Source organism: Coenobita brevimanus, chromosome 99 (assembly GCF_032717465.1).
Source record: "Coenobita brevimanus isolate Jiangsu-jjx chromosome 99, ASM3271746v2, whole genome shotgun sequence".
NCBI lineage: Eukaryota > Metazoa > Arthropoda > Malacostraca > Decapoda > Coenobitidae > Coenobita > Coenobita brevimanus.
The window spans coordinates 7,108,229-7,128,117 of NC_137052.1; the positions used below are offsets into that span (position 1 = coordinate 7,108,229).

At 39.6% G+C, this 19,889-nt stretch overlaps 1 protein-coding gene across 1 annotated transcript in view; it reads right to left on the bottom strand.

Moving 5' to 3' along the window:
- Positions 1-19,889, bottom strand: part of LOC145414405 (uncharacterized) — a 178,713-nt gene that overhangs the window by 132,713 nt on the left and 26,111 nt on the right. Inside the window, exon 3 of the mRNA XM_080283941.1 lies at positions 3,553-3,630. Coding sequence (XP_080140067.1) covers positions 3,553-3,630 — 78 coding nt within the window. The remainder of the gene's footprint in view (positions 1-3,552; positions 3,631-19,889) is intronic.

Genomic DNA, 19,889 nt, shown 5'->3' on the forward strand with positions numbered 1-19,889 from the left:
ACCCACAACATTAACATTTCTCACCTTCTGCACTCAGTTATCATCCTCCATCCTCTCCACATGTCCAAACCATCTCAATCTACCTCTCCTCATCACAGCACCATCCAACCTCTCAACTCTTCCACTGTATATCTAGGCCCCCCAGGCCACACACTTAGAGACACACTGCACATTCACCTAATCACTGCCATTTCTGTACAATTGAGTCTGAGAATATTCTCTTCCTTTACTGCCCAGGTCTCACTACCATACACCATTACACTCCTAACACATGCCGCATACAAAGATCCCTTAGCTCAGAGGGAAAGCCCTCTCAATGTCATATGAGGCAACAGCACTCTGAACTTCTTCCAACCATTCCTCACTCCAGCCACTGAGCTAGCTCCAGCCCCACCTCCAGTACATAACATGTCTCCCAGTTAACAAAATTCTTCCACTCACCCAAGAGACTCACGGCAAGTTCAATCCTCTCGTGCCAGACAATCTCCACATGCTCTCCCCGACACACAGCACACATGAAACCAGCATTATCTCGAAGTCTACCTCTATTACTACTACATCTCTTATGCACTCACTTATCACAACACTGGAAAAGGTGGAATTACTTCCCACTCTCTTGTGACAAATCGCACATGGCCACTCTCCATCTTCTTTGACAGTACCGTCACCAGCCCTAGATACCATCACTTTTGTTTGATCCGCATTTACTCTTAAACCCTTGTGCCCCATACCATCTCTCCACTTCCTAAATCTTTTCTCCGCCTCCCTTTCATATTCTGCAGTCAAAACCAATCATCAGCATTCAACTTCTCCCACAGGTATCCATGTCTGAAGTCACGTGAGAGGGCTTCTTGTACCATAATAAACAAAAAGGGGCTCAAGACTGATCCCTGATGCACACAAACATTCACGGAAAACTCATCCCTCAGATCTGCATTCACCCTTACCTGGGTGCAAGCACCCACATACATGGTCCTACCCACCCTAACCAGCCACTCCACGATCCCAAGCTTTCTCATTGTCCACTTCACCATCTCTCTAGGGACTCTCAAATGCCATCTCCAAATCAACAAAAACAAAGTACAGTTCCCTTTTCTTTCCTCTATTGTATTCCTGAAGCTGTCGAACAACGAATATGGCATCACTGCCCCCAGTGCCTGGTAGAAACCCAAACTGCATCTCACCAATATTCGCTCTTTCTCTTATCATACCTTCTAGAACTCTCTCCATTATCTTCATTATCTTGTCCAAAAGATTTACGCCTCTATAATTTCCTCTTTCCATGGCGTCACCTTTCCCCTTGTACACATCTACAATTACACTCTTCAGCCAATCATCTGGGACAACACACCCATACATAATCGTATTTATCAAGTCAGTGAATAACCCCACTCCTATATCTACTGAGGCTTTCAACATTTCAGCAGTTAACCCAGACACACCTGCTGCCTTCCACACATGCGTCCTGCCTATTGCCCTGCTCACAGTTGCAGCGTCATTCAAAGGCCAATGGCCTGACACTGGATTTGTTGGCACCAAACCTAGCTTGTCCCAGTGAGACTCCTCATTCAACAACTGGTTGTAATGCTCTCTCCAGGCGTCTTTAATATCCCCACTGTTCACCACTACCTTTCCTTCATCATTCTTCACACAATGCTCACCTATAATATCCCTATTCTCCCTCTTCATCTGATTTGCCACCTTAAATATCATATTCATCCTTTCCACACTATTTAGGTTATCAAGTAAAAGTCTATTTTAGGCCCATGCTTGGCAGCCAAGTATTCCTCTTTGTTACCACCTCTTCTCCATTCCCGGAAAAACCTTCTTTTCTCTTTTATTGTAGCTTCTACACCCTAATCCCACTACCAAATTACTCTATGTCTTTGGGGACCCTCTGTCCATCCACACACCGAATCAGTAACTCTCAAGAGGTTGTTCTTGAGGGCTCTGCACTGTTCATTAACATTTCTATCAACGTCACCCTGAATAGCCACCACTCTACTCATCTCGCTATTGAATGCATCCCTTACTGCTTGGTTTTTCAACTTCCATATTTTCCTTTTAGGTGCATAGGTCCTCTTTTTCATCACCAGCTCCTTAAGCACCATGTCACATATCAATAACTTGTGTTGCAGCACACATTCCTCGCTCCCTATAACTTTAACATACCTCATTTAACCTCCTATCAGTCCTCCTGACCACGAAATAGTCTACCTGGCTGCTCTTTCCCCCAGACTCGTATATAATCACCTTAAATGTGTGTTGCACACAATCATGTTCATTGCCTCCCCAGACTCAAGTATCCTTTCCCCTTTCTTATTTCTTGTACCACAGAACAGAAGAAAAGTCACATTGAAAATAAAAAATGCATAATTACAGAAAATCTATTACTCCACTACCTTCATCTAGAGGATAATTTAGGAAGCAGTGTCCACAAAGTCGCTTCCATGTCACCCTGCCCTCCACCATCTCGATGCCTTCTGTTCATCTCACACTACTCTTACTCGTATACCTTTCAACTTCATTCCCCCATCGCATCCTTGGTTGGTATTTTTTATTTGTATTCTCTGTTTGAAATTTAGCAGTGGATTCCATTATTATCTCCACCATGAAGGTTATGTTTTACCCAGCGTTGGTTTGTTTTTTATCTGTTTGTTTGTTTATCTGTCTGTCTGTTCGCAGGATTACTCAAAAAGTTATGAACGGATTTTGATGAAATTTTGTGGAAGGGTGATCCATGGGCCAAGGAAGAAATGATTAAATGTTGTGCTGGATCCGGATCCGGAATATCCAGCACAATATCTCCAAAAGTCCTCAATGAATTTCGTTGAAATTTTGTGGAAAGGTGGGTCATGGACCAAGAAAGAACTAGTCAAGTTTTGGGGCGGATCCGGATCCGGGATTACTGAAAAAGTTATAAACGTACTTTGAAGAAATTTTGTGGAAAGGTGGGCCATGGATGAAGAAAGATTTGATTAAATTTTGGGGCGGACCCGGATCCTATATCCACGGCTCCGGATCCGGATCCTTTTTAATGGCATTGGAGGAGGTATGCGCTCCCTGAGTGCTTTCTAGTTATTGTTTAAGTTATCCTAAAAAACGTACATAAGGGATATTAATACCGGGTGGAAATGGATAATTTGTCCCATTACCACCCTTCATACTTACATATCCTATATCGCATAACGTTGGGAATCAGACGTGTGTTACTAGAATATCTATGGCTTAGAATGACCGAAGAATCACCCCCTGAAGCTAATACGTCAAGTTCCAGGACACTCTAAATGTAAATATTACTGTCTATCTATCTATATCTATCTAGCTATCAATCTGTCTGTCTGTCTATCTATCTATCAACCAATCAATCTATCTACCGACCTACCTACATATCTGCCTATCTATCTATCTAGAGCACAGGCAGGAACTTTGGTTGGCATACTCAGGACAGTGAGGATGAGTGAGACAATGAAGGACAACGAGAATGGCGGATGTTAACACGTCCCCATCTTGTCCTGACTGACTGACTGACTGACTGGGTGAGAGACTAACCTGTAGGCGAGGGTCTGTAGTAAAGGTGACTACGTCTGTGGCCAGCACTTTTAGGTCACCACGCCGGATCCACGACACCTGAAACACACACAGGAGGGAGTTAGGCTAAGTTAGGTATGGTTAGACTGGAGTAAGTTAGGTTAGGTTCGGTTAGACGGGTAGGTTAGGATAGGTTTAGCTGGGGTAGAGTAGGTCAAGTTGAGATGGGGTGGAATAAGGTAAGGTAGGGTAGGGTAGGTCTGGATAGGTTAGTTAGGAAATCATGCAAACACAGCTCTAAGCACAGGGGAGGCCTGCGCTCGCCTTAGCTTTGACTCCTAACAACCATGCTGTGGGGGCGTCTTATGACAGGAACAACAGCAGAAAAGTATCTGGGGGAGACGAGCAGCAGCAGCAGCAGCAGCAGCAGCAGCAGCAGTAGTAGTAGTAGTAGTAGTAGCAGTAGTAGGCAATCAATCGATTAACCATTTATTTCGTAACATAAAATAGAGAAAAAAAATTATATATCGTATCTATCGGCACATATGCTGCACGTATATGTCATTTATATGTATGTCTAACCCTTCATTTAAGCAAAATTATTTCGATGATGTAATGTGCATATGAATATGCCAACATTAATATGGACATAAATACATCATCACTTATACACATAACGAATAAAACCTATTCTGATTTGTGTACATGATTCAGAATAAGAAGAAATAAAAGTCGTTAATCCTAAAATAAGTTAGTGAACGAGCTCTACGTTCCTCATGCCTCAGTACTCACACTATTCTGGCTGTTACAACGTTCATGGTAAGGGAAGGCACATCTGAATTATATAATTCGTTAAATGAATTAAGACCATGGGAGCATAAATATGTGCTTCTCAAAATCGGCAAGTTTAATTTAATATTTAAGTTAGGTGATCCGAGTAATTTTTTAAAGTATCGTGCATATGTGAGGGCAATATGACTTCTTAAAATTAAATGAGTACAAGCCTCAACTATTACATGGTTATTGGCAAAGACTGGAGCACCTATCATTTGTTTTAAGGCTTTGGTGTAGACTATCTTAAATGCTCTAAAAATCGTCGTGCTAAAAATATTCCAACTGGTCTACAAACAAGGACCACGGCGTGGTTAGCAAAGTGCATTAAATAAAAGTTGTGTTTACATCCACCGAACTAAAAATATTTGAAATACTATTAAAATGTCTGTAAAAAGTATTTAGCTTTTTTCAATATGTTTGTTATCTTTCAGGTTAAAATAATTATACAGTATGACCAAGTTAATCAGAGGGCTTAACAATTTCAAGTCAATCGCCAATTTGTGTTGTAAAAGATTCATCTTTGTAATTTATAGTCTTACCGTACGCCACACACTTCGTCTTATTTATGTTTATTATTAATTTATGCCTTTGAATATTACCACAAAACAGTATAATTTCTACCCATACTGTGATTCGAGTTTGCAAGTAATACGATGTCATCTGCAAACGCGAACATATTAACTCGGGTAAGACTCAGGATATATTTTTCATACAATTTTATAGCATCACATAAAATGTTATCTGTATAGATTTAAATATAAGGTGACAAAATTTCTCCTAGCCCTACACCATGTTCTACAGAATAAAAATCCTCCTCATAACCTTGAAACTTAATGTTTGCCAGTTGGATATGTAAATATTGCGTTTTTTTTTTTTTTTAATGAAATCATGTGGAATTCCGTATTCAATAAGCTTTTTACATTGGATGAAGTGGTCAGCGATGACAAAAGCTTTCGTTAAGTCAACAAATGTAGTAAGACGCTTATGAATTGTAGTTATGTTTTCGTATATAATTTCATTTAAAACACAGCATGGGTCTGTCGTAGATAGTCACAACGAAAACCAAACTGACTCCCATTTATTGTAATCTTTTCTTCTGATATCTAACAATTTTTTCAAATAATTTAAAGAGGCACCACGTTGATATAACCGGCCTATAGCTCCCTGAATCAGTAACGTTTCTTTCTATGCTTTCAATAATAGGGGTAATAGCACCTTTTAACAACTGTTTTAGTAAGTAACAGTGCAAAAAACATGTATTATAAAACAGTGATGTTTGCCAAGAATTTATCTGATGCTTTCTATAGGAAGGCAGAATGGATCTGCATGGCTGACGTCCCATTACTTAGTCACACTAAAAATTTTCTCAGTGAAACAGACAAGACACCAGGGCTCATACTTACACCACGTCGCCATGAACTTTTGAAGTAAATCATAAACTCCTCTCTGCAATTATCATATACACCTGGCTTACTCAACAAAAGTTTTTCAGTAAAAAGATTAAGTTTCTTTATTTATTATACCATCAAGAGCATAGTCTCTCTGGCCCTTCCTTTCCTTCGTTTTACTTCTCGCCAGAAATTTCTTTCAACAGCACTTCCAAATTTCTCTATTTTAGAGTTGCATACCACAGCTTCCTCATTCATTTCACATATTTTAAAGCTTACTTAAACTCCTCTCTTGTTCTCACCATATCACTGTGTTCACTGGTATCCAGTAATTTACATGTCCGAACCCACTTTACGTAACACTGGCGAAAATATGCAGTTGTTTTACCTTTCTATTCCATCCAGATATAACCTTTCCATCATTGACTTTCACCATATTTCGTGAGTGTTCCTTAGTAGCTAGTGTTACAGCATTACATACAGAAGTTTACTGTCGGTCCATCAGGTCTAAATGCTTTACGTTCCCTCATCCGATGTTAGTACACAAATGAATGTTATGACAGTACATATTACCAAATAAGGTATCCACTTGACGTATTAAATCAGATAAACCATCAGACTTTAGATTATTCCTGTTTATAAAAAACAGTGAACAGGATGTCTATCATCGTGGAGTGTTACCATTACGAACCTCACCAGCATCCTCTCTTTTTATCATTTAATAATAATCCTCCAACTGCGTCCCTGAACACCATATTGAAACATATTGGTGAGCTGGACCAATCATGTCTGACAGAACCCTAACACTGCTAATTTTAAAAAGTTTTTATTTCTTCCTATTACATGATCAAGCAATCGACGTGTATTATTACCATAACCTAAAAATGAATAAGTACTGCTAACAAACATACTGTACATCAAAACATTATTTTACTGTAGGGTTTGTTGATACGTCAAGAACGACGCGTAGACAGGCCAGGACATTAATCAAAGGCTGTTGAACGTTTCAGGGTTTTATTCCTTAGATCTAGGCACAGCTGAGGTGCAAAACACTGTGGCTATTTTTTTTCTTCTCTATCCCTCTTCCTCAGTCGCCACTACTCACTCACTTTTCAGTCACTGACTGTCACTCACTGAGTGACTAAGTATTCCATCTTTCACTGATTAGCCATCACTTTTTGACTCACTAACCCTGCCACTGACTCAATGACTGACTCACTGACTGTCTTATTGTTCACTGACCGTCCGTTAACTGACTCATTCTCTGGCTTTCGCACACTAACTGCCCTACCCCGTACTAAGTCACTCTGTCCGTTACTGACTAAAACTAAACTCATCAAACCGTCTGGCTGCAGCAGTCACTCACTCCGTCCATTACTCTCTGGCTGACTGCCAGAAAGAAGGGCAGGTCCCTTTAAAATCCCCCTCCTCCCTCTCGACTCCACCTACCAGTGCAGCCCAGAACACTCCATAGCCTAGGAGACAACTCACATTTTCTCGCACAATGATGTGCTTTCAAAACTAGTATTCCGGTAGATGTCACCACCACTGGGACAAACACATTCCCCGCGTTGTTTAAAAAGCATATTTTTCTTTGTTAAATACCTACACTGTTGTGTGAAACTGTGAATCATAATAATGTCATGTACCGTAATATAAATAATACAAATAGAACACGTATATATAACGCAACGTGAATTGTTTTATATTTCTCATAAACGGAAATAAAAAAATCATTGATGGCATGTGATGGCAACCCGTCATTTCAGTGGTCCCATATTATTTAATTTCAGCTACGTTTAGTGCAAGTTTGGTTCTTAATACATCGTTTGTTCAGACTGTAAATTACGCCTAGTGGGTATCTTGACTCATTCAGTCTCTGTGTGAGCAGAAATTTAATGTTGAGTAAATACTGGGACTCAGCATTTTGCTCACTCCCTTCACCCATGCACACCACAAGAGCCGTCTGCCACGGTTTGAAAAGGTCGTGGTATTGCCCCCTCAGACCCTCCAAAGCAATTACAGTATCTTACTTTATCTTTTTTTTTTTTTTTTTTTTTTTTGAATGGAGGAAGGAAAAACAAAGGAAAAAAAATAAGTCCATGTGCCTAAAGGCATCCTCCATTCATAAAATACTTATAACAATTGAATTTAAAACTGAGAGGATTAAATGTAAATGGGAAACAACTCCCAGGAAGTGAATTCCAGAGAGTAGTGGTTCTGGGGATAAATGAATTTTGATAAGCACAGGTTCTGCATTGCGGGGGAGAGAGTGTGAGTTCATGGGCGCTCCCAGCTGCCCGAGTGTTTCGGGAGAAAATGTGAAGGGGAGGCACAATTGACGCCAGTTCGTTAGAGCACTTACGGTAAAAATATCGATAAAATAGTGCTAAAGAAGCAACATCTTTAAGTACTGATAACAGAGGAAGGTCCTGCGTTATGACAGGATTATTGATTACTGTAATGGCTTTATTTTGAATTTTGTCCAACTGCCTCAATGCAACCACTCCACATCCACTCCACAGTGGTGAACAGTATTTGATCTGAGAACGCACATGACTTCTGTATATTGTGGCCATCTGCTCGTCAGTGAAGAACTCACGAACTCTGTATCTAACTTAACCAGACCACAAGTAGTCTAAATTGTATTATTTTAAGCATTAGTCTTCGTGCATTTGTTTTGAAAACAAATCTTTTGTGAAAAAAACTTAAACACTGGACTGTCTTGTGCGCATGCGTGAAAGGAGTGAGCAAAATGTTGAGTCCCAGTATTTACTCAACATTAAATTTCTGCTCACACAGAGACTGAATGAGTCAAGATACCTACTAGGCGTAATTTACAGTCTGAACAAACTATGTATTAAGAACCTAACTTGCACTAAATGTAGCAGAAATTAAATAATATAGGACCACTGAAACGGCGGGTTGCCATCATATTCCATCAATGATATTTTAATTTCCGTTTAGGATAAATATAAACAATTCGCGCTACGTTATATATACGTGTTCTATTTGTATTATTTATATTACGGTATATGACATTACCATGATTCACAATTTCACACAACAGTATAGACATTTAACAAAGAAATTTATGCATTTTAAACAGCTCAGGGAATGTGTTTGTCCCGATGGTGGTGACATCTACCGGAATACTAGGCTTTTCAGAAGCACCCCATTACACATGTTAAGAAGCAGAATTTGCCAGTTAGGTAGCCGAGATTTTTCTCGACGTTTCCCGTACCGTAGGTTTCGGTGCGAGTCAGAGTTGCCAGTTTGCCTGCTGTTTGTGAGAGTAGTTATTTCGTAAGTTATGCATTAATTTTTATGCTCTTTTTCTCAATAATGTTTTATTTACGTGATTGTTTGTTAATTTGTGTAATTCAGTTTCAGTATTTATGGTATATAATTTAAAAAAGTTGTGTACTGTGAGAGAGCTGGCATGTTTTGGTTATCTCCGAGTTGGTAACTATGCTCTCACTCTGGAATACACCAGAAGTGTGGAGAAGTAGATCGTTCTTGAACAATGCTTGCTTATATAAAGATGGATAAGAGACTAGAACAAGTTCAATTGGTTTTCAGTTCAGTCTGAGTGTAGTGCCTACGTGTCAGTGAAGTTCATATATTTTTGGTACTTGTGAAAACAGTACAGTTTGCTGGCAAACAGTGAAGTGTTACTGAAGTTTAGATATTGGTACTTGTGAAAATAGTGTTGTCAAACATTAAGATGAGAGTGACCAACCTCACTCATCACTGAATGGCATTACGTGAGCAATAAACCCCACCCACCCCTTGGATATACACCTTCACCAGTTCAATCCGATTGGAGTGCTGTAATTACCCAATAAACCATCAGGCACCAATATTTGGTTATATGGTTACCAGCAGCATAATAAATGGTTTCCTGGTGTACAGGAAACCATTTGGCTTGTCACTCAGTGTAGAGTCACCCACAGGTAGAAGGAAAAAGAAAGAATGAAGGGAAGATAGATAGAAGAGGGAGTGTGAAATCATCCGTAGGGAGAAGGACGAGGAAGGATTGAAGTTCAGAACGACAGAAGAGGAAGAAAAGAAAGAAGGAAGAAGGAAAGGAAAGGACAGACACCCAAGGACAGCACTACATCGAGTGAGTGGATGGTGTGAGCCCCCATATATATATATATATATATATATATATATATATATATATATATATGTTGTTTCATTTTTAACCACTTAACCGCGGGGTTGTCGGGAGTGTGCCATGCGCGTCCCGAGGGGATATTCACGCTCCGACTGACCTTTTAAAAATATTTGCCAGAAATTAGTTATCAGAATATTATAATTATATAAGCCTATGGCACATACCTTCAGCTTTCTCCTGGGATGTTTGTCGTCCCTTCGTCACCTACCGTAAGACTTGTAAAGTCTCCACTTTACACTTCCCGATACCCCGTAACAAGATTAACACTGCCTGATATCACTAGAATCACCATTCTATGAATTTCAAGTAGATTGGAATCCATACTCCAAAAAAAAAAAACACTGTGAAAGCAATGTAAATTATGAGCGCATACGAGCTTTCCACCCGCGCTCATTCCCCGATGGTATTCTGAGGCATAGCTGTCATTTATTATTCATAAACACACTCACACTTTATATTCCTAGTACTTTATTACACTTATTTATATATACAATATTTATCTATAAGTTTCTTTCAGTACTAGTAGTTTATTTTCACTCCAGGCATTCACTTTCTCGTTCAGTAAACTAGAGCGAAGCTTTCACTTTCACTTTCATTACTCCCAGTATTTGTACATGCTAGAGTGAAGCTTTCACTTTCACTTTTATTAATACAAGTATTTATACTCGTATTCATATGTTACTACTTATTTACATTTCTATTTACATTCTTTATTTTATTTACATTATTTACGTTTCTATTTTATTTAAACTATGTTATGCACTGTCACTTGCAGTAACTTATAAAACTATTTTCCACTGTTCAATTATATTTACATTCATTGCTTTCACTTGCTATTTAGCCTACACATTATTTACACATTATTTACATTTCCACTTGCACTGTTTTAGAGTCACCAGAAAGATCATAGTCACTGTCCATCATTATCATTGATAAATTTGCCAGTTCACGTTCCACAGCAGAGTCACTTAGCCCTTTACCCCTTCCCACATGAGGTTTAGTAGAGGTAGAGGTCACAGGGCCCTTTGCATGGGGCTAAAAAGCAGTGGAATTGGACAGGCACGAATCTGACGTTGTTTCACCTTGAAAGACGACAGTAAACTGAATGCTGTGGCCTAGGGGCAGTGAAGAGTTGACAATGTCAGCGTGGTGACAGCTGCTAATTTATACGCTATGAAATGATTGGCAGGAAATCTAGACAATACATAATAAATTAGGTAGTTCCAGGTGAATGTAAATATCACTTAGGCTTCTCCCTTCCTTTCTTATATATATTTTTATTACGAGAACAGGTCATACTGCATATTTCAAGGGGAAATAAACAGGGAAAATTAGCGAACTAGTGCACTGGGGTGTTGCCAGCTGATAATTAGCCCATTTCAGATGTATGGCAGTATCAATTACCTTTTCTCTTTCTTTTATATATCATTTTGTATAAGAATAGGGCATAGGACACATGTCAATGGATAAAATGAATGGAAAAATCCAGTAATGCGGCGCAGCTGGTCAGGTGGGAGGAGAGGGTAATGCAGGGGAGGTAAGGAGGGGAGTCAAGGACAGGAGGAAAATGGCTAAATTGTAAACAGTGGATGGGAGTACAGATGACATTAGCAGAAATGAGTATAGCTGGACATTGGTAGTACTGATAGATGATACAAGCCACCACTTGAAAGCCCGGGCGAATTCAAAATAACACAGAATCACAAAAGTGATGCCTCGCGGTATGATCCCTTGCTCCTGAGCATCACGAAAGTGATGCCCCACGGTTAATGGGTTAAAGGCTCCAACATGCTTGCATGCGTTGGCCTTGGTCACCTAATGGCGGCTCTCCACGCTGCACGATCCATTGCAGCCTCCCTGTTCAGTCCCTTAACCCTGAGGTCACACTTAATGACCTCATCCCATGTCTTTCTCAGTCTACCCCTCATAACCCCACCCCCAATATTAACACTTCTCACCTTGCTCACCCAATTATCATCCCCAATCCTTTCCACATGTCCAAACCATCTCAATCTACCTCTCCTCATCACAACACCAATACACTCCAGTCCCATCCTACCTCTCAACTCATTCATCATAAACCCAGCCCCACCGGACCTCGCACGCAGGGATGCACTACACACCCACCTAATCATTGTCATTTCTGTACGTCTGAGCCAGCGAATATCCTCCCAGATCTCACTACCATACAGCATTACACTGCTAACACATGCTGCATACAAAGACCCCTTAGCACGATGGAGAGCCCTCTTAATGTCAGAAGAGGCAAGAGCTCCCTGAACTTCTTCCAACCACTTCTCACCCTAGCCAGAGAGCTTGCTCCAGCCCCATCTCCAGCACACAACATGTCTCCGAAATAACAAAACTCTTCCACACACTGAAGAGATTCACCAGCAAGTTCAATCCTTTCACGCCTGACAATCTCCAACTGCTCTCCCCGGCACGCCGTATACATAAAATCAGCATTATCTCGCAGTCTACCTCTGATACCACTACATCTGTTGTGCACCACTTTATCACAAACACTGCACAAGATAGAATTACTTCCCATGCCCTTGTGGCAAACTGCACATGGCCACACTCCCTCGTCTTTGACAGTACCGCCACCTATCCTAGATATCATCACTTCTGTTTTATCTGCATTTACCCTTAAGCCCTTGTGCCCCATACCATTTCTCCACTTCTTAAATCTTTCCTCCGCCTCCCTTTCGTTCTCTGCAATCAACACCAAATCATCAGCATACAACATCTCCCACGGGAGTCCGTTTCTAAAGTCACTTGAGAGGGCTTCAAGTACCATGATAAACAACATGGGACTCAAAAATGACTCTTGATGCACACCAACATTCACAGAAAACTCATCACTCAAATCTCCACTCACTCTTACCTGGGTGCGAGCACCCACATACATAACCATAATCACCCTAACCAGCCACTCCTCCAAGCCAAGCTTTCTCATTGACCACTTCACCACCTCTCTAGGGACTCTGTCAAAGGCCTTTTCCAAATCAACAAAAACAAAATACAGATACCTTTTCCTACCAATATATTTTTCCTGAAGATGTCCAACAATGAATATGGCATCAGTGGTCCCCCTACCTGGCATAAACCCAAACTACATCTCATCAATATTCATTCTTTCTCTAATCATACCTTCTAAAACTTTCTCCATTACCTTCATTATCTGATCTAAAAGCTTTATACTTCTATAATTTCCTCTTTCCAGGGCATCAGCCTTCCCTTTTTACACATTTACAATTACACTCTTCAGCCAATCATCTGGGACAACACACTCATAAATAATCATATTTATCAGGTCAGTGACTAACCTCACCCCTATATCTCCTGAGGCCTTCAACATTTCGGCAGTCGACCCAGTCACACCTGCTGCCTTCCCCACCTTCATCCTGCCTATTGCCTCACTCACAGTAGCAGCATCAATCAAAGGCCAAGGGCCAAACACTGGATCTGCTGGCTCCAAACCTTCCCTGTCCCAGTCAAATTCCTCATTCAAGAACCGGCTATAATGCTCTCTCCATGTATCTTTAATATCCTCACTGTTCACCACTACCCTTCCTTCATCATTCTTCACACACTGCTCACCTATAATATCCCGATTATCCCTGTTCATCTGATTTGCCACCTAAAATATCATATATATATATATATATATATATATATATATATATATATATATATATATATATATAAATATATATATACACACACACACGCACACACATACACACACACATATTTGCAGACACCTCAATCCCGTAAGGGGTGGCCACAAACAAATCGCTTCCTTGTCGCCCCGTCCCCCACCATTTCAGTGCCTTGATCCCAACTTACACACCTCTCTCGCATACACCTCTCCACTCCATCCCTCCATTTCATCATCGACCTCCCCCTCCCACTCCCCCCTCCACCTCACTTGCATACACTCTCCTCGTTAGTCTCTCGCTCTCCATCCTCTCTACATGGCCAAACAACCTCAGTGTATTTCTCCTAACGCTTTCTATCACAGCCACATCCACACCACAATACTCCTCCACTTCCTCATTTGTCAGTGTCTCTTTATGTGACTCCACATACTCCTCTCAAATAATTCATTTCCGCTGCTCTCACTCTTGACTTGTGTCCTTCCAACAAGGTCCAAGCTGCACTTCCATACGTTAGAGTTGCTATCAGAGTACTGTCATGCAGTGGCTATTTTACATCCATCTCCACTTTCATGTTCCTTATCACTACTTTCAGAGAACCAGCAACTTTTCTTCCTTGTTGTATCCTTTCAAGCACTTCACCCTCCAAACTTCCATCCTACGCATCACACTACCCAAGTGTTTAAAAGTACTCACATTTTCCATTTCCTCCTCATCCAGCCTCATTGTACATTTAGTGACTTCACTTTTCTCAAAGACCATAACTTTACTCCTCCTTACCTTCACCGTTAGATTCCGTTTCTTACACACACTCCCACACCCATTCACCAAACCTTGCAATTCCCCTTCTTCCCCACTTAACAATACAGTATCATTTGCAAACAACAGTACAGGGCATTTCCAAACACTGCCCTCTCTTGTTAGGGTCGCTCCAACATCCACTGCCCTACTTTGTATCTTTTTTATAACCCTTTCCTTGTACAGACTGAAGAACCATGGAGACATGATATATCCCTGTTTCAATCCAACATTCAGATAGAAAAATTCACTCAGTTCACTATCCAGATGCTCTGCAGCCTTAGCACCATCATACATACTCTTCACGGCATTCAACAACTTCCCATTTACTCCATATATCCATAAAACTTTCCACATTCCTTGTCTATTCATCCTGACATATGCTTTCTCCAAATCCTTGAAGGTCGCATACAACTTCTTTCCCTTCTCTAGAAACTTTTCCACTAAAGACCTAAGAATGAATATCTGATCTACACAGCCTCTTCCCTTCCCAAATCCTGCCTGTTCTGATCCCACTAATTCTTCTGTTATTTTCTTTTATCCTACCAAATACTTTTCCTATTACACTAAGAAGACAAATGCACCTATGATTATCACATATTTTTTCCCCGTTTTCCATTGTACAGGGGATTATATCTGACTTCCAATCCTCCGGGACTCTATCTTCCTTACAGGCCAATCTGTGCATCTTCCGTATCCATTGTACTGCTATACCTCCCCCATGGTTCAGCATTTTACAACACACTCCATTAGTTCCTGGGGCTTTCCCCATTTTGACTTTCTTCTTTGCTTCCACTGCTTCAGTCCTACTGATTCCTTCCTCTCCTCTAACCTCCTTTCTCCTCCCGGTCATTCCTCAACCACTTATAGGAGCATTACTTTCAAACTCTATGCTCAACAATTCCTTGAAGTGTTCTCTTCATATGCTCACTTTATCTCCCCTCTCCACTAGCAGTGTGCCATTTTTATCTTGCACTTCCCGATTTACTTCTCTATTTCGCTGTCTAACTCTCTTTACCTCTTTCCAGAACATATTCTCACATTCCCTCCACTTTACAAGCAATTTCCAAAATCTTCATCCACTCTCGTCTTACTCTCTTTTACTAATCTTTTCACCCATTTCTTCCTCTCTAAATATAACTCCATGACTCTCCATGCCTGCATAAAAGAACAGTGCATATATATATATATATATATATATATATATATATATATATATATATATATATATATATATATATATATATATATATATATATATATATATACACTGTATGTGTATAATATATTTATATATATATATATGCCACTCACTCGATGTAATGCTGCTCTCGGGTGTCTGCCCTTTCCGCTCTTCCATCTTTTTTTCCTTCCATCCTCATCTGTCTTTCTTTCCTTCATTCTTTCCTTGTCCTGCTGCCTACGGGTGACTTTACACTCCCTCTTCTGTCTTTCTTTCCTTCATTCTTTCCTTTTCCTTCTGCCTGAGGGTGACTCTACACTGAGTGACAAGCCAAATAGTTTCCTGTCCACAAGGACGTCATTTACTACGCTGGGTGGTAACCATATAGCCAAATTTTGGCACCTGGTGGTTTAGCGGGTAATTATTGCGCTCCAGTTGGATGGAGCCGGTGAAGGTTTATATCCAAGGGATGGTTGGGGTTGATTGCTCATGTAATGCCACTCAGGGTTGAGTGAGGCTGGTCACTCTCATCTTAAATGTCGAGACCAACTGCCTAGCCCCGGGCTCCTACGCTCCTCATGGGGCAATGTAGAATTGGATGGTGGATGGATGGATGGATAACATATACAGTATGTGTATAATATATATATATATATATATATATATATATATATATATATATATATATATATATATATATATATATATATATATATATATATATATCATTTCCTGTGGCACCCCTCGGGATGCATTGGGCCTCGATGAACTCTCTCCACCAATATTTGTCTCTTGCCATCTCCTTCAGGTCCCACAAACACTCCTCTCCTGCTTGTTTTTTCATTGTCCTCAACTGGGTTTCCCTCGACCTACCTCTACCTCTACCTCTTCTTCCTCTAGCAGTCCACTCTGGCACATCCTGTATTAAACTGCCTTATTTTCTGTATTTGTGCCCCAGCCAATTCCAGCGAGACAGTCTCACATATTCATTAACTGGTTCCACTCTCGTAATATCCCATACTCTTTCATTTGTAACTCTTTCTTGCCACGTTTCCCCAAGAATCCTTCTCAGTATTTTATTCTCAAATCCTAATACTTTCTGATCTGTTGCAATTGTCGACTCATGCCCATAAATTAAAATTGGTCAAACCATGGACTTGTAAATTTTCAATTTAGTATGTACCGAAAGCATATTATTATTCCAAGCAGATTTCAACATTCGAACAGCTCGCCAAGCCTGTCTAGTTCTCTCTTCAATTTCATTGTTTAATGATCCATTAGATGATTCAATCGTTCCCAGATATTTAAAGTTTTCTACATTCTTCACCACATTATTCCCAATTACACAATCGATTTGACTCTCCACGTTCATATTAATAATGTCAGTCTTTCTATAATTTATTACCAATCCCACTTTTTCTCCTTCCTCCACCAGACAATCAAGCACCCTCTGCATCTCGTAAATACTTCCGCAAATCAGTACAATATCATCAGCATAGTCCAAATCCATCAGGTTCTTATTGTCTTTCCAGTTAATTCCTGCACCTGGTCTCCTCACAACCTGTCTCATAACATAATCCATAACCAAAACAAACAGCAATGGCGAAAGAACTCCTCCTTGAATCACTTCTGACCTAACCTCAAATGGATCATTCAAAGAACCACCCACCATTACCTTACAAAAAGTACCTTCATGCAGGCTTCTAATAATATTTACAAACTTTTCTGGTATACCATAAAATCTCATGATTTTCAACATAGCTCCACGTGAAACACTATCAAACGACTTTTCAAAATCCACAAAACACATACTAAATGGCATTTTCATCTCATTAGCTTGTTGCATTAGATGCCTTCCAAAAAATAATCTGATCATTACAACCTTGACCCTTTCTAAATCCCGCTTGTTCTTCTCTTAAAAATTTGTCAATTACTGGCTCTATTCTGTTCAACAAGATTTTGGAAAAGACTTTTGCAACTACAGGTGTCGAAGTTATCCCCCTCCAATTGTCACACACACTTAGATCTCCCTTTATTGGTATGTTTATAATCACTCCATTTTTCCACTCTTCTGGAATTCCACCATTATCCCAAGCCACATTAAAAAGTTTCAAAAGCGCATTCATCAACTCGTCATTTTCCACCTTCAGCATTTCAGGAAATATTCCATCCTCTCCTGGGGTCTTAAAATTCTTTAACTCCTCTACTGTATGTGTATAATATATATATATATATATAGATAGATAGATAGATAGATAGATATATATATATATAGATAGATAGATAGATAGATAGATAGATAGATAGATGTATAGATAGATAGATAGATGTATAGATAGATAGATAGATAGATAGGTATATATATATATATATATATATATATATATATATATATATATATATATATATATATATATATATATATATATATATATTATAAACAGCATAGGACACAACACTGAGCCCTACGGCACCCTACTTGCAGCATCTTTCTGCTCCGAGTGTTTACTATTTATAACTCGATATTTACGTACTCTGTCAATTTTTGATTAACCTAGACAAGCACAATGCCCCTGAATCCATGCATCTTCAGTTTCTGAAGCAGTTCTTTGTGAAAAGTTTTGTGAAATGCTTTTTGAAAATCAAGAAAGACAATGTAAATATATCTCGTCTCATCGTATATGCTGAAAATATCAAAGAAGAAATCCAAGAGAGTCTTAAGGCAAGACCAATAATCTCGAAATGTGTGTTGTGAATCTTTGATGAGATATAGTTTCAAACATTTTACACAACACTGATGTATAGCTTACTGAACGACAATGATCTCGTTGCAATCTGTTGCCTTTTTTTAAATATTAGAGTTACATTTATTAGTTTCCACTCACTGGGCACCTTACAATTTCTTAATGATTTACTGAATAGCTCAGCTAATGACTTTGATATTTCGTTCTTCGCTTCCATCAGTATGTGTGGATATAGTCTGTGTAGCCCATGTGTTTGAGTCACTTTAATTTTACCCATGGCAAGGCGTACATCATTCTCACATAAGTAATGTCAGTGCTTATGTTACCCTCTTCTGGGACAACAGGAAAAGTTGCAAGAATGGAATCTGTATTTTCCACTGCAAATATGGATATAAAGAAAGTGTTGAGAATGTTCGCCATCTCATTTTCATTGTCGGTATGCTCTCCGTTCTCTGTGACTAGTGGGCCAATTGTTGGTGCTTTTACCGTCTTGTTTCTGATGTAGTTAAAAAATTCATTAGCACCGGGTTCACTGATATAAATAAGTAGAATTTCATTTTTTTTTCATTCTTTTTTTACTTTACGAGAAAGTACACAATATTTGTTTTATTTCCTGCCTCCAGCAATCAAGGCGATATGGTTCTTGTACCCATGTGACTCTGTATAGTCTGTGTGTGCATGTATCTGTTGCCAGACTATCTCCAAAAGTTGTGGACGAATATTCACCAGACATTCTGGAAATAACAACTACTGTATATGGATGTGTAGAAGTCTATTACTTATGACAGAAATTTGATCAAAGACGACCGAATGCAGCTCCCTTATGTTTAAGTATGGATTGGCTTTTTGTGAAACGCGGCGACTGAATTCCGTAGAGTTGCGTGAATTTTCTTCAAATTTGGGACGTAGCATCATGAGCCAACAACATGTTTTGGCTCATGATCAGCATTCGGCCCCCCGAACTCTTTTGATTCATTATAACTTAAATTCTATGTGATATTAACGTTTTTATGTACAAGTGTTGTTTTTAGCTGACAGGCAATGCTTAATATCTGCGTTCCAGTATTTGCGTTTAATATTTTTAGCAGGTTGTCTGTTGCGCTCTGAAACACGCAACTTGACTGCTTTACTGAGAACATCTGTGAGTTATTTCCATCCTTCATTAATACCTGCTGTTCAAACTGTGATTCCAGTCACTCGAACCAATAATTTCCTTTCATTTGTGAAAATCAACTCCTTTACAGTCGGGCACTTTTTGTAAGCAGCCATGACACTGTCATGAATGAAATTAAGGTTGAATGAGACTATATGATGGTTACTACTAACTCTTTCCCTACCATAACATTATCGGTACTTTGTGCTTTCCAGTGTGGCCAAAACCATATCTAATATGCTTCCTCCTAGTGTTGGGGGGTCTACGAGCTGATGCAATGAACCTTCTTGCAAGATAATGTACAGGTTCAATCCTGTGTTTGAAGACAGGGCCTTTTCTTTTATGGCATCTGGTACATAAAGAATCACCGACGATTGCAGTATTTATTTTGGGTGCTACACATTTCAACAGTT